The sequence below is a fragment of the Stenella coeruleoalba genome, assembly GCF_951394435.1.
Source record: "Stenella coeruleoalba genome assembly, chromosome: 4".
NCBI lineage: Eukaryota > Metazoa > Chordata > Mammalia > Artiodactyla > Delphinidae > Stenella > Stenella coeruleoalba.
Genome location: NC_137149.1, coordinates 4,240,630 through 4,255,956, shown reverse-complemented (window position 1 = coordinate 4,255,956; position 15,327 = coordinate 4,240,630). Strand labels below are relative to the sequence as shown.

The 15,327-nt window shown below is 58.2% G+C and overlaps 1 protein-coding gene across 1 annotated transcript; it reads left to right on the top strand.

The window, feature by feature from the left end:
• The first annotated feature begins 83 nt into the window (after nucleotides 1-83).
• On the top strand, nucleotides 84-15,323 carry TADA2B (transcriptional adaptor 2B). Its single transcript, XM_079919071.1, has 2 exons — nucleotides 84-423; nucleotides 12,001-15,323. The coding sequence occupies exons 1-2, from the start codon at nucleotides 154-156 to the stop codon at nucleotides 12,991-12,993; spliced, it is 1,263 nt and encodes a 420-aa protein (XP_079775197.1). The 5' UTR covers nucleotides 84-153; the 3' UTR covers nucleotides 12,994-15,323.
• Nucleotides 15,324-15,327: the final 4 nt, after the last annotated feature.

Here is a 15,327-nt window from a genome sequence, read left to right as displayed (position 1 = left end):
GGCAGGCCGGCTCCGGCGGCGCCTGGGCGGGGCGGCGCGGTGGCGGCGGCCGCGGCGGCGGGCGACGGTTGCTGGAGCGCGGCGGCGGGCCCGGGCGGCGGCGCGCTGACGGCGGGCGCGGCGGCGGCGGGCGCGGGCGGCGGGCGGGGGAAGATGGCGGAGCTCGGTAAGAAGTACTGCGTGTACTGCCTGGCCGAGGTGAGCCCGCTGCGCTTCCGCTGCACCGAGTGCCAGGACATCGAGCTGTGCCCCGAGTGCTTCTCAGCCGGCGCCGAGATCGGCCACCACCGCCGCTACCACGGCTACCAGCTGGTGGACGGCGGGCGCTTCACGCTGTGGGGGCCCGAGGCCGAGGGCGGCTGGACCAGCCGCGAGGAGCAGCTTTTGCTGGATGCCATCGAGCAGTTCGGCTTCGGAAACTGGGTGAGCAGCGGGCCGGGAGGCCGGCGCACCTGCGGGTTCGGCGCGGCCGCGGAGGGCCGGGGGGACAGGGCCAGTTCACGCCCCAGACCCGGCGCAGAGAGGTTAAGCCACCCGCCCAAGGTCACACAGCAGGAAGTAGCGGAGCGGGGATTCGGACCGTGGCTGTCTTGACACCAGGGCCGTTTTCCCCGCCTTTGGGATTCCTTCCGTAGGTGTCTGCCGAATGCACCCCTTGGGCGAGACACCGGACGGAGTGGGAGTCGGGGGACACAGGCAGGTCCGCAGACTTGACAGCAGTAGGCGCCCGAGGAAGGAGTTGGTTTTGCCTGGAGGACAGTGGTGGTGAAGGCCAGACGAGCTCCTCACGGGCCCGCGGCCTCTCCCGCCGCCTCGCAGGCGCTCACCTTGCCTTCGTGGCCCCGCTCGCTTTGTGGCCTGTGTCCCCTGCCAGGCACTTGTTCATCCTGGCGTCTCTTCGACACCAGGACCTCGTGTGAGGAGGACTCAGTGGGTTCCGCCACAGGAACGTCCCGTCCTGGGTTTTGGTCTCTTCCTCTGTCAGGAGGTTTCTATAGGGACACTTATCTGAGAGGAAAAGGCGAGAGCTGGACTGGATTCGTTTACAGCGGGCTCCTTGAGAGAGAGAGACGTGGCGGTGCTTCTCTAGGTGGTCCCTGAGGAGCGCTCTTTTCACTCTGCAAGAGGAAGCTCTCATCCCTATTAGAAGGGAAAAAGCCTGGCTGTACTCTGGGCCGCAACCGCCAAGGATGTGCGGCCAGCTCCAGGCATTGTGAGAAGTAGGGAGGAGAGACCCGACCCCAGCTCCCCATCTTTCCAGACCCTTCCACTTGATGGTCCCCTCGCTTCCCCGAACCAGTATTTCATCTTGCTGCCACTTCTCCAGCAGTACAGCCGGCCCTCAGTATCCATGGGGAATGCGTTTCAGAACCCTCCCAGGCCACCAGAGTCCTCCAGTACTCAGTCCCTTGTATAAAATGGCGAAGCGGGGTTGAACCCACGGGTACCAAGAGCCGACCGTACACCCCTCCTCCTGGGCTTACTGGAAGACATTCCACACTTCTCCCCACATTCCCAAACACACCGTGCCTTTATTTATGTTTGCTTTTCTTTCTGTAAAGTGAGCCAGTCTTCAGGGACCAGTACCCGTTCCACAGCCCTGGAATCTTTACTCTTCTCCCCAACTCCTTAGAGACACTGCTGTACAAAGTCTCACCTAGGCACCAGCGTCATGATTGCCACCCGCCAAAACCTTCCTTCTCACTTTGTCCTGAAATGCCGTTTATTGATGTGTGTGGAGCATCTGCTCTGAGCGTGTTACAGAAAGGCTTCACGCGGGTCTTCAGGGGCTTACAGTGCTGTGAGCAGCTGGCCCCGAGCCTGGAGTTCTGCCCTGAGCTCCGGCCTTCGATCGCGAACCCGTCCCAGACATCCTCGTGCTTGTCTCCCGGACACCTCGACGTTCCCTGACCCAGATCTCACACCTCGAGCAGTTGCTCGGGCTGCACATGAAGAGCCATCCTCAGGGCTTTCTGGGTCCAGTTCAGCAGCAGGCCTGTCTTCAGAATATTTCCAGAATCTAACCTCTTGTCACAGCCTTAGTCCGGGCTGATGTTTACCTCTCGCCCGAGCACTTCGGGAGCCTCCTTACTGGCCTCTCTGCTTCATGCTTGTGCCCTGCAGCCCATTCCAGGCAACAGGATCAGAGTGATCTTTGAGGACACGTCACGTCACACCAGCTTTCAGTGGCGTCCAGTTCTCTGCAGATGAAACTTCAGGGCCTGCAGGCCTTATATTTCCTGCCTACTCCTGGGATCCCCGCTGCTATCCTCCTTGATCATTTTTTAGTTCTTCTGCTTAGAGAGTTCTTCCCCCAGATCATGGCTCGTGACTAGTCTTTCTTCCTGTATATCAGTGCCTTAGAGAGCCTTCCCTTCCCCACTTCATTCTTGCAGCTCTTATCTCTACAGTAGCAGCTCAGAATAGCTAGCGTGGACCGAGAGCCTAGCTGGGTGCCAGGCACCGTGCTGAGCTCTCCTGTGTTGCTTGTGAGATCTTCCCGGCAGCCCAGTGCAGCAGGTTTTAAACTGAATAGTTTGACTTCAGAGGCTGTGCTCCTAGCTGCACTGTCTACACTGCCTGCCCTGCAGCACTGTGGAAAATGCTCGAAAAACGAGCCGGGGACTAAAACGTTTGTAGTGTATCGGAGGAAGCTGGGAGGGCGTTCTGGAAAGCAGGACTTTTCAAACTTTAACTTGCACATGAATCACCTGGGGAGCTTGTTAAAAATGCAGATTCCGGCTCCCGGCCGGCAGCAGGCTCGGCTGTTACGAGAGACAAAGCCGGGTGCTTCTCCCTGCCGAACCGGGGGTGGGTTTCTGGGGTAGGCTGGCCAGGCCTGGAGGGCCACAGGCCACGCCGAGGCGCCGGCTCCAGTGTCTGTAGCTGTGCTCTCTGGGGCTGCTTTACCCTGAGCTTCACTGTGCGTCATCAGAAGCTCCTCTGCTGCTCTGAGATGTGTGTCGTTTCCAGGTGTGCGCTCGGTGTGCGCTCGTAAGCGGTGTGTCCCACGCTTGCCGTCGTTGGCAAGCACCGGTTCTGGGTGACGCTCCTCCCAGCGGCCCTGTGGGGTTGCTCTTAGTTTACAGCTGAAGAGCAGCGACTCTGAGAACTTAAAGTGCTCGTGCAGGATGCCCCAGCCTTCCACGCGGTGGAGCCAGGGTTTAGACACAGGCCTGACCCCGGAGCCTGGGCCTTAGCCTCCCCGGGGTAACGAGCGACGTGAGGAGCCAGGTCTGGACCCGGCTCGGTGGGAGGTGAGTGGGTGGGACGGGGTGGGGTGCAGGAACCGGCTTTCATGGGCTGAGTGTGAAGTGTGGAGAAAGGCAGTGGGGACGGTGGCGCGGAGGCAGGTGACAGCCTTCATTCCGATTTCTCCGATGGTTCGTGTGAGCGCGGGGTCGTGGGGACTTTGTGGGGACAGGCTGCCGTGAAGCCCGGGCCATCTGCTCACGCCGTGTCCCAGCGCTGCGGGCCCGGCCGAGGGGTACTGGCAGTAAGGCCGGGAGGGTTTGGGGACGAGCCGCGGGGGCCGGGGGGGACACACAGCTGTGATGGCGAGACCGGGGAAGGGCTGGCGGGTGGGCCCACAGGGTCTCATCACCGTGGGTATTGAGACCTCCTCCCCCAAGGGCAGCCGGTTGTGTTGTGGACGCTGTGCAGATTCAGAATGAGACACGGATCCTGCAGGAATGCAGATACAGATGTAAACACAAGGGTGAAATATTCTGCGTTTGTTGATTGGCTGCTGGAGCCTTGAACAGTTTGAGGGAGGCCCGGGCTCCTGCACACGGTGGTCAGGAGGACTCTAGGGGGAGGTGGGGTTCAAGCTGGCCTTGAAGCTAGATTTCAAATTGAAAAAGGAGGCGAAGCTCTCTGTGGACTCTGCGGGGGCTTGTGCTTGTGCACATACATTCGGCCTGATTATTGGAGGCAGGCGGAATGTCCTGAACAAGGAGTTTTACGCTTGTAGATGACAGTAGGCGTCCGGCAGCCTGGGTGATGCCGGATATGTAGGTGATCGCTGTGCTGTGCAGTCGTTGGTTCATTTGTTCATCTGGCACTTACTTGGGGCCCGTTTTTTTTTTTTTTTTTTTTGCGGTACGCGGGCCTCTCACTGTTGTGGCCCCTCCCGTTGCGGAGCACAGGCTCCGGACGCGCAGGCTCAGCGGCCATGGCTCACGGGCCCAGCCGCTACGCGGCATGTGGGATCTTCCCGGACCGGGGCACGAACCCGCGTGCCCTGCATCGGCAGGCGGACTCTCAACCACTGCGCCACCAGGGAAGCCCTGGGGCCCGTTTTATGTCAGCCCCTGTGCTAGGTGCACAGAGTAGCCCCTGGCTGAGGTCTGGAAATAGGTGTTTACAGACGTTCTCTGGGAGTCCTAATGCAGTGGGTCAGCAGAGCCTCGTTTGGGGACCATGAGAACTGTCACCTTCTCAACCAGGCGCAAGTCCCTTCTGTGTTGGTGGGAGCGGGCAAGTCCATCCTGTGAGCCTCCCGACGGCGGGGTTCTCAGTCGCCATTGCGGATGGCGAGGAGGCGGCGGGGGGAAGAGCCTGGATGGAGAAACCAGCCAGGATGGGCACGGTTATGCAGAGCAGTGTGACTGAGAGCGCCTGGTCGGCTTGTTAAACGCGGGTCCTGCCCCCCTCCCCCTCCGGGTTCTGAAGTCACAGGTCTGAGTCTTGGTGTGAGAATCTGCATTTCTCACCACTTCACCGGTGAAGCTGCCGCTGGCCCAGGGGCCCTCCTTAAACACCACTGATGTGGAGCACGGCCTGTGACTTCTAAAACTTCTATTATTTTAAAAAAAGTATATATTTTTATTGTGGTGAAACATACATAACGTAAACGTTGCCATTTCAACCTGTTGTAAGTGTCCAGTTCAGAGGCATTAGTACGTCCACGTTGGGCAGCCATCACCACCATCGTCCCCAGAACATCTTCACAGACAGAAACTCCGTCCCCCGTCTCCACCTCCCCCAGCCCCTCGTAGTTGCTATTCTACTTTGTGTCCCTGTGGGTTTGCCTGTTCTGGGGACCTCACGTGAGTGGGTTCACGTAATAATGTTTGTGCTTTTGTGACTGGCTTGTTTCACTTAGGATAATGTTCCCCAGGTTCGTCAGGGTTGCAGCAGGTGTCAGGACGTCCTTCCTCCTTAAGGCTGAATAATACTCCATTATGTGGACCGACCACCTTTTGCTTATCCAGTCTTCCTCAATGGGCACTTGGGTTGCTTCCACTTTTGGCTGTTGGGAATGATGCTGCAGTGAATGTAGGTGTGCAGTTATCTTTTGGAGTCCTTATTTTGGGTAGATACCAGGAGATGGAATTGCTGGATCTGTGTAGTCTTTTTGAGGACCTGCCGTGCTCTGTTTTTGCAGTGGGGCACACAGCTTTATCAGGCTATTTCACAGGTGGCCTGATTTGACCCGAGAGGCTTTAGTCCCCTTGAGGGCCAGTCCCCTGTGTGAGCTGGTGAATCCTGAGTGAGTTTAGGGAGGCAGACAGGGAACCTGGAACTGGGGGGAGGCTTACAGAACTTTCCAGCTAAAAAACCTAGCAGACAGGATTAGTGGCCCCGGGAAACAGGGCCCGTGGAATGGCTGATGACCTGGAAGCACAGACGAGAGACCCGTGTTAGTCACCGACCTCTGCGGTCGGAGGCGGCCCTGACCTGGACAGCAGCGCATCCCGGAGGAGGGGTCGGGCTGGAAGGCAGGGGAAGGTCTGGGGCCTACGATGCGGGATGGGTGGCCCAGGGCGTCCTTCCAGCCCCCAGAGGCAGGCGGGCTGTTCTCTTCAGTGTGAAAGGTGACCGGCTGGGGCTGGAGGAGGCAATGGCCGCGTCCAGGGCCCTGTGTGAGCGCGCAGGGGGCTGGCCTGGCCCGGGGTCCTCGCAGCCGGTCCGAGGAGAAGGGCACACATGCACGCGGGGGCGCAGAGGTCCAGGCGGGGCTGCAGGTCCGGGTCCGGGTCCGAAGCCAGCCCCCGGGACTGCCGGGTTGCTTCTGTCCCCTTGAGGCTTCTTCCCTTAAAGAGAAAGGAAGCTGGAGCGGGGCCTCTCTGGGGAGATGCAGCGCACGTCCGCCCCGGGCCTGGCCCCTGAGCCTCCGGAGCAAAGGCAGACGCTGCCGCCGAGAAAGGATGTGCGCTCTCTAGGACGCTCTAGTGCAGAACCGCCAGCCTGCACAGGAAGGATGCTCTGTGACGCTAAAGATAGTCGTTCTGTTAAAGGCACTGGTTTGTGCACAGAGATTGGACTGAATTCTCTGCCCGGGAAGAAGTAGGTCATGCAGTGCCCTCACACATCCCGGAGGGGAGAGAGGGAGCCGCGGCCGCACTTCTGTGATGTGGTCCGTCTGGAAGGGAGAGCTGGAGCCCGGCGGCGGGGCCTTGCGCTGCCTTTTGAACGTCTCAGAAAGCAGTTGACTGCATGGCCTGCTCTTGCTGTGCCCTGCGCCACCGGGTGGGCGAGTGCTGGCCGGTGCCCTGGGGGTAGCTTCACCTAGGGTTATTCTCCCAGTCTGTAAAAGTCATGGTACCTCGTGGGAACTGCTAGGAGGATGAAACGAGGTGACAGATGTAAAGGGTCGTACGCTATTCATGATGATTTTTGTTTTATCCTGACCAAACCCTTTAAGAGGAGGAATTACAGATCAAGCAGCAGAAGTTGAGAGGATAAGGACCCCACGCTAGTGAGTAATTGAGCCAGAATCTGACCCTAGTTCTGGGGATCGTCAAAGCCTCCCTGGAGGAGATGATCTGGGTCTTGAGAATAAACACAGGTTGTGGAAGTGACGCTGACAGCTTCGCAGTAGTAACAATAGCCAACATCCCTGGGGGCACGCTGTGCCCGGCACTGGGCCAAGCACTGTGCGTGCATCACCTCATTAACTCCCTCTTCTGTGCTGTGAAGGAGGTGGTAGCATTACCTCCGTAATTCAGACAGGGAGACTGAGGCACAGAGAAGTGACTCGTCTGAGTTGCTGAGCAGTGAAGGGGTGGAGCCAGGAGTGGGTTGCGAGGCCTGGCCCCAGCCTGCGCACGTGGAGGATGGTTGGCACTTGTCTGGAGGATGTCGGCACGGCAGCCCGGCGAGCAGACCTTCAGGTCAGGAGGGGCCGAGGCTGCCTCTGGTGAGAGCGGCCAGCACGGAGGGCAGAGACCCCGAGGCGGCGCCACTGGCAGGAGCGGGCTGGCCCGCAGTGCTGGCGGCTCTCTGGACGGTTCTTTCTCCCTTTCCCTGCTCAGGTGCTGGAGGCTGGCATGCGTGCGCCTGGAAAGGCCGGAGGGCGTGCAGAGCAGCCAGAGAGCCCGGTGGAGCTGTTGCCCACTGGGGCCTCCTTCCTCTCCTGGAGAGGCCGCATCCTGGCCTGGGTCTAGTGACCTTGGAAAGTAGACTTCACGGGCCCAGTTCAGTGTCTGAGAGAAACGTTTTCCTTTATTTTTCGGAGGACTTAAGGAAGCAGCATCCCTAACTCTCCTTACCTTTTTGCAAAGATGGGAGTCTCTTTTTTTCTAAGCGTTTAGCGTTAGACTTCGGGCTACTTGCGGTGTGTTACTGCGTGCTGCAGTGGGAGCGGAACCAACCGCAGGATACAGTTGTGTTCCTTGTTTCGTTCTAGTTGTACTTGAAGTGAACTTTCTCTTCAAATCTCTTTCCCCCAAACTCACTTTTGTTGCTCCTGCCTGCCCAGCCGTCTGTCTGTCCATCCATGCTTCTGTTCATCTGTCCTTCCATCCATCCATCTTCTGTCCATCTATCCGTCTATCCATCCATCCGGATTAAGCAACAACTTTGACCTTGAACGTGTGAGGGAAAGAACTTCCCTCCCATTCACCCCCCTGCTGTCACATGGGACGCTGTCACTTGGTGATGGGACACTTCTCTCACGTGTGTGGGCTGGCCTTGTGTGACCACTGACACGTGAAGCTTGAAGGGGGTGACGAGCAGGGTGCTGGGCCTGTGGCAGGAGTGCCGTTGCTGTTTTTAACCATCATCTTTCTATGGTTTCGCTTCCCTGAACCTGTCTGCCTTCTGTGGACTCCTTTTAGAATCAGAGCTGGGTCATCGCTGTCACTTAGACTGTTCCGTTATGACCCTCCCTGCTTGAGGGTCCTTGGAAACAAGGGTCTTGCGCGCTTTCCCGGGCCTTTCTCAGTGCTCGTTAAGCCCACGTGGTGGCCCCTGGGGGGGCGATTCTCTTCAGCAGCAGCTGGCGGCCAGTGTCTCCTGGCAGTGGCTGGCCTGATTGCTGGTGGGGGTTCCTGGGCTCCTAGTGACAGGGCGCTAGCCCCACAGCGCCCCACTGATCTGTGGCTTCATAAATAACCCCTCACCCGGGTCCGTCTGGAGCCAGAGACCCCCTTTGTTACCTGAAGAGGAGCTGGATAACTGAGGTGTCAGCGCAGGGCCCGCAGCTGTGTGGCCCTCTTGCCTGGCGAGGCCGGAAACTGCCTGGCCTCCACGCAGCGCGGGAGTGTCTGCAGATTTGCAGAGCGAGGCGTGCAGCCACGGAAGCGTTGGGGTGTCGCCCCCTGGAACACAAGAGCCGTGTCTTTTTTTTTTTTTTTGGCGGTACGCGGGCCTCTCACTGCTGCGGCCCCTCCCGTTGCGGAGCACAGGCTCCGGATGCGCAGGCGCAGCGGCCACGGCTCACGGGTCCAGCCACCCCGCGGCACGTGGGATCCTCCCAGACCGGGGCACGAACCCATGTCCCCTGCATCGGCAGGCGGACTCTCAACCACTGCGCCACCAGGGAAGCCCAAGAGCCGTGTCTTTTAAGGGCTCTGTATGTTTTTCCTTTACACATTTTGGATGAAAATCTTAGACCTGTGTAAACAGAGAATTGAGGCAGAATTTAACTTTACTTAAAAAATACTTGTAGTTTTACTCAAAAGAAGTGAAAAACCAGCACACAGAATCCCTCGCGAAGTGTGAGCATCGTGCATCTGCCCCGTGCAGGAAGCCAGCATTGGCCCAGAGCCATTAGCCTACGCACAGACAGGCCCGGGGTCCCACCAGCACCCCCGTTGAGGTAGCTGCCACGTCTCGTCCTCTCTGGGTCTGCACACTTCCTTCCGTGTCTCTGGGCCCGGGACGTCTGTGGGGAGTGCTGGCCCGGTGCTTGTGGGGCGTCTGTAGTTTGGGGTTGGCTGCCGGGCCCTGGCCTCACAGTGGTGAACAGAGCCGCTCAGGGTCCCCTTTCCTGATGCTTCCCTCTGCTTGGGACTTTTCCTTAGTTTTAAAAATGGGCAGTACGTTCATAACTTGAAAACGCTAAGTCGTGAGAAGGTGTGCAGTGAAGTGGCCCACTGCCAACCCCACCCGATGCCCTGGGGGACGGGGCTGGAGTCGTGTGTCCTTAGAAGGTGTCTGATGCACCACAGGCGGAGAGCTTTCTGTCTCCCAGCCGTTTTGGCACGAGGGCACGAGGGCAGCAGCGTGAACACATCCTTCTGCTGCATGCGTTTTCAGCTGCCCCATGTGGGAGCGAACGCGGGTGAGGCCCCGGGAGCCCTCGCCGGGAGGACGCGCCGTGCATCCCTGGCCTGCGGCCCCCAGGCTTCCTTGCTGCCTCCACAGCCTCTGCTCTCTGTTCCCAGAGTGTCGGGATTGATGGAGAGAACCTCAGATCAATAAAAATACCTTGGTTTGGTCAGATGCAGCTTTACTGCTGAGAATCCTTCTGTTTTTCAGGGTTTAAATTTTACCCTCAGTGTGGTGCTCTGAGCATCTGATGCTTTCTGGGAGGCAGGTCGCTGGGGTTCAGGGTGGACAGCGGACTTGCTGGAGGGCAGAGCTCTCACAGCAGGTCTGCACCGCACCAGGGACGGGGCCCAGATCTGGGGCCCAAGTTCCTACGCACGCAGCCTGGGTGGAAGCTGCGGTGAGGGGGAGAGGCTGAGGGGCACGGCTCCCCGAGCTGGCAGCTCAGACCAGGCGCAGGCGGGCAGTCCCGCTCCCGACACGCTCACCAGGGTGACATGCTCCCGAAAGGGCGTGGGTCAGGGACAATGTCTTCCCAGCGTGTCCCAGGGGCTCCCGGGCCCCAGGGTGGGGTGGAGGAAGACCGTTACCGTCCACGAGAGCCTCGCCGGCCGCTGAGGGGGGCTCTTGCTCCTTTACTGTGGGACTCAAGGCTCCGAGGAGGGCGGGGCCAGCCTGCGTCAGTGACAGTAGCTGTTGGGAATGGTTGTGACTTGCTTTTGTTTTGTTGTTTTTTGGACGAAATGCTTCCTGGGGAAGGATAATGACAGAGTTGATGCTAAGAGTGAGTGATTTTTTTGAGTATCTTTTTTTTTTAATAAATTTATTTTATTTTATTTATTTTTGGCTGTGTTGGGTCTTCGTTGCTGCGCACGGGCTTTCTCTAGTTGCGGCAAGCGGGGGCTACTCTTTGTTGCGGTGCGCGGGCTTCTCATTGCAGTGGCTTCTCTTGTTGCGGAGCACGGGCTCTAGAGCGCAGGCTCTGTAGCCATGGCTCGCGGGCCCAGTAGTTGTGGCTCGCGGGCTCTAGAGCGCAGGCTCAGTAGTTGTGGCGCACGGGCTTAGTTGCTCCGCGGCATGTGGGATCTTCCCGGACTAGGGCTCGAACCCATGTCCGCTGCACTGGCAGGCGGATTCCCAACCACTGTTCCACCAAGGAAGAAACCCGCTAAGAGTGATTTTTAAAGAAGAAAGCATGTAGTTTCTCCATGGGACAGAGTCTAGCTTTAGCTCTGGTCCTCCCTTTTCCCTGCATGGTGCTCAGAAAGAGGCCTTGCAGTTAGGTCCTGGTCCAGCCTTCTTTGTTCCGGTGCCTTTCAGCCCCGCCCTCTGCGCGGCACCTCCGGGAGGGCCGCTGGGTCTGGTCACTGTACCAGGGATCCTTCCTAATGCTTCCCTCCCCTCCCGTCCCCTCCCCTCCGTGCCCAGTTTGTCAGCAGCGTCAGCCCGAGGGGGCCGGCTGTTTTCTTGGGTTCCAGTTTGGCCTTTCGGGGTGCAGGGAGCATCCCGATCTCGGGGGGCGGGGGGCGCGAGTTTGTGGGGCGGAAGGCAGCCTGTGCGACGCCCCGGCGGCTGCCAGAGCCGGGAGGGCAGAGCGCGGGGCGAGCGAGGCCGGCGGGGTGCTGAGTGGCTGCCGGTGAGTGAGTGCGCATTCTGGGCAGTTACTTTCTGAAGTGGCTTTAGCGGTTGACTTTGAGGAAGAGGCCTCTTGGCAGAAGGAAAAGATTGAGGGAGTTGTACGATTTCCTCCCATTAATAACCCTGTGTTCGCGGGCAGTTACCTTCTGTAGGAATGAACGCCTGCTTGCAGCCTGGGCGTTTCCAGCTGCCAGACCACGGGGGCTGTCAGAAGTGATGGCTCGCCTTCCCCTTTGAAAGGCTCTTTCCCACTCAACCCGACCGCCCCCTAGGAAAGGGACAGGCGGACCCTCGGGGCCGGGGTGTCAAAGACCGGGCCTCGGCCCTTTCTGTTGGGAGGCGGGCAGCGCGCTGGAGACCCGGGTGCGTCTGTTGTCCGGTGTGGGAATGGAGAGGTGGGCTGGGATGAGGCGGGCACCCCAGAGCTCTGGCTGTGCGCCCGCGTCCTGTGAGCCCCTCAGCCAGACAGCCGCCCCGAGTGCGGGGCGCGCGGCGGGCAGATCGGCCCGTGCCAGGGGCCTCTGCTCGCCCTCTTAGGGAGCCCGGAGGAGAGTCGGGGTCTCAGACATGGGTTCCAGCCCCACTCTGCCGCCAGCTTGCACCGTGACCCCGTGCACGTTGGTGCCTCTCTGGGTCCTCACTTTCTCGCGGGCGGAATCCTCGAAGTTCCCTCTAGCGCTGACTTCCACGCGATCAGCCCAGCCCAAGAGAACGTGCAGGAGGAGTGTCTCCGGTGCGGGGGGACCATAATGATGCCATAGGAAGTAGTTCAGGTGAACCTTTGTGAAAGCGTTAAGGGAATCGCGCGAACGCTGAGTCTGACACTCTGACTTTGGAAATGACCTCTGACCTTTGCCCTTGTAGGAGGATATGGCTGCTCACGTTGGCGCTTCCCGGACTCCCCAGGAAGTGATGGAGCATTATGTAAGCATGTACATCCACGGAAACCTGGGGAAAGCCTGCATCCCCGACACCATCCCCAATCGGGTGACAGACCACACCTGCCCCAGTGGAGGCCCCCTGTCTCCCAGCCTCACCACCCCCTTGCCTCCCCTAGACATCTCGGTGGCCGAGCAGCAGCAGCTGGGCTACATGCCACTGCGGGACGACTACGAGATCGAGTACGACCAGGACGCCGAGACGCTCATCAGCGGGCTCTCGGTCAACTACGACGACGACGACGTGGAGATCGAGCTGAAGCGCGCGCACGTGGACATGTACGTGCGGAAGCTCAAGGAGCGGCAGCGGCGCAAGAACATCGCGCGCGACTACAACCTGGTGCCCGCCTTCCTGGGCAAGGACAAGAAGGAGAAGGAGAAGACGGCCAAGCGCAAGGTCACCAAGGAGGAGAAGGAGCTGCGGCTGAAGCTGCGGCCGCTCTACCAGTTCATGTCCTGCAAGGAGTTCGACGACCTCTTTGAAAACATGCACAAGGAGAAGATGCTGCGCGCCAAGATCCGGGAGCTGCAGCGGTACCGGCGCAACGGCATCACCAAGATGGAGGAATCGGCCGAGTACGAGGCGGCCCGGCACAAGCGGGAGAAGCGGAAGGAGAACAAGAACACGGCCGGCTCCAAGCGGGGGAAGGAGGACGGCAAGGACAGCGAATTCGCCGCCATCGAGAACCTGCCCGGCTTCGAGCTGCTGTCGGACCGCGAGAAGGTGCTCTGTAGCTCCGTGAACCTGAGCCCCGCTCGCTACGTGACCGTCAAGACCATCATCATCAAGGACCACCTCCAGAAGCGGCAGGGCATCCCCTCCAAAAGCCGCCTGCCCAGCTACCTGGACAAGGTCCTGAAGAAAAGGATTTTAAACTTCCTCACGGAGAGTGGTTGGATTTCCAGGGATGCTTCCTGAAGGCGAGTCCCTGTGAGACCTGGAGTGATGCTGAAAAGCTTGTGAGCCAAAATGACCCGGGGGGTGGGGGGGGGTAGGGGAGGGGCGAGGAAACGCTTTTTTTCCCGTTGCTCTTTTTTAAACAAATTGAGTTCTCTTTGGGGGATATAAATTCTTTTTATGGTCCTCTTCAGAAGCAATAGTAACACTTAGATCAGATCATGAGGGAGACAAGTATCTATTTTACCTTAGTCCTGAAAGTAATACTTTAAGATGACGATTTGCCTTTAAGTGTTCAGTTTGGAGAATTACGAGATTGGGTAATTTCCCTTTGTGAGTTTCTTCCCTTTGGTACGTGACTGTTGTGCTGTGGGCAGAGGGACGCCTTACCCTGCCGGGCTGCCAGCTCCGCCCTGTGACCTGACACCCCGGCACAGCCCGGCACGTGGCACTTTAGATGGGGGCCGGGCAGGGCAGGTGGAAGAGAGGCCGGGGGAGGACAGGACAGGGCGTCCGTAGGGACTGGAGAGGAGGAATGTGGTGTGGAACAAGTTGGCCAAATGGAGCGTCCGTAGCTCCCGAATCCGACCGCCCCGGCTTGTTCCCGGGGGTGAGGGGGTCACCGTGGGAGGAGCAGCGGCCCTTGGCAGGCTCCCTTGGGTCTCGGGGGCACCGGGCCCAGTACGGACTGCCAGAATGCTGGGGCTGCTTTTTGCTGCTCTGAGAACTTGCATGCGTTTTACTTGGAAGAACTCGTTTTAGAAGGTTCAGGGTTGAGAGTTCTCTGGGTTCTGGCGTTAGCTCCCCCCAGGGTTTTCACCCCGGTTGCAGGTACCTCTTTCGCTGCGACTCTGGCCCTGCATCTTACTTGGGGTGGTGTCAGGCGCTCAGCTTGGCGAGGGCGAGGCCTGGGCACCGCTTCTCTGGGTCACCGTCTTGAACCACACTCAGAGGTGGCTTCTGCCTGGCCCTGTTTAGAGATGCTCCCAGGGGCGCTCTTTCGTGGACCTGGACGGTACCTTCCTTCCGGAACCTGAGGAGTCCCTCGTCTTCCCGCTGCTCAGGGCTCCTGTGTCCAAGGCCCTGCTTTAGAGTTGGTGGAGTGGCCAGAGCCCAGCAGTCAGTTCCTCCTGGGGCGCGTCCTGCCTCTCCTCCCTCATAGCTACCAAGACTGTTTACCTCCCGGAGTGTTTGGGCTTGAAGTTACATTAAAGTGAAGTCATTTGAAAGAAAAAGGAAGAAAACCTCATCATTTCCAAGAACGACTTAATTACGGTGCCTTTTCCTTTCTTTTTACGTTCTTCTGTCCTCTAGGGGTGAAATTTTCAGCATTAAGTAAGCCCTTCAGATACACTGTATATGGCTTTAGTTGTAAACTGCACGGCACGCTGGCAGAGAAGCGCTCCCTGTGGCCTAGCGAGGAGTCCAGGGCGTCTCTGTGAGCACGCGGTGGCGGGCCGTGCTGTTGCTCCCGGTGCCCCGCAGGACGACGGCTGGCGGAGAGCGGGTCCCGTCCGCCACCGAGCAGAGACGGAGGCAGTGCTGCGTTCCCGCAGGTGTTCAGCCAGTGGTTCTCACCTGGGGTTCCTGGACTGGCAGCATCAGCACCCCCTGGGAACCTGCTAGAAATTCAGGTACTCAGGCCCCGCCCCAGTCCTCAGAAACTCTAGGGGTGGGGCCCGTGGAGCTGTGTTCTTACTGGCCTTCCAGGTGACCGGGATGCAGGCTGAAGTTTGAGAACTACTGGCTTTAGCTACTCTGATGTCATTGATTTTCTACATCAGATTCCTAGTTTGATGAGGTTTTAACTTTAGTCTTATTTTTATATAAAATGATTGCCAGACTTTCATTAAGCTTGAGAAGCAAAAGCTCCCTGTAAATGTGCGTGGCCCTGGCTGAGAGCTGTCAAGTGAAAAACTTTTGTGTTTAAGCAGGTTTTCAGTATGTGTATCTCTTTGATGGTATGAAGAATTTATCTAGGCTTGACTGTTTTGAAACGAACACCATAATGAATGTATAATTTATGTTAGAGTATTAGCGCTTCGTTGCAAGGGAATGTAATTTTGTGATTGGTTGCCTCTTATCCCATCAACTCCAGCTGTTACTGCCACACAGCCCTGACCCTGCTGTCAGCTCGGAGCCTTTAAATTTCTATATTTAATTCTCATGATAAATTAGTCACCATAATCCCATGGAGTTAATTAGGTCTTTTCAGAATTTAAACTCTTTGAGTCACAAAAGATAATCAGCTATTCAGAATGATGCTCTGGGTGGCCAACATTCCGAGAATGTATTAAAACCGAAACTCTGCCTACTGTTCTTATTTCCCTTTTACATATTAAACAGGTTGAGAAC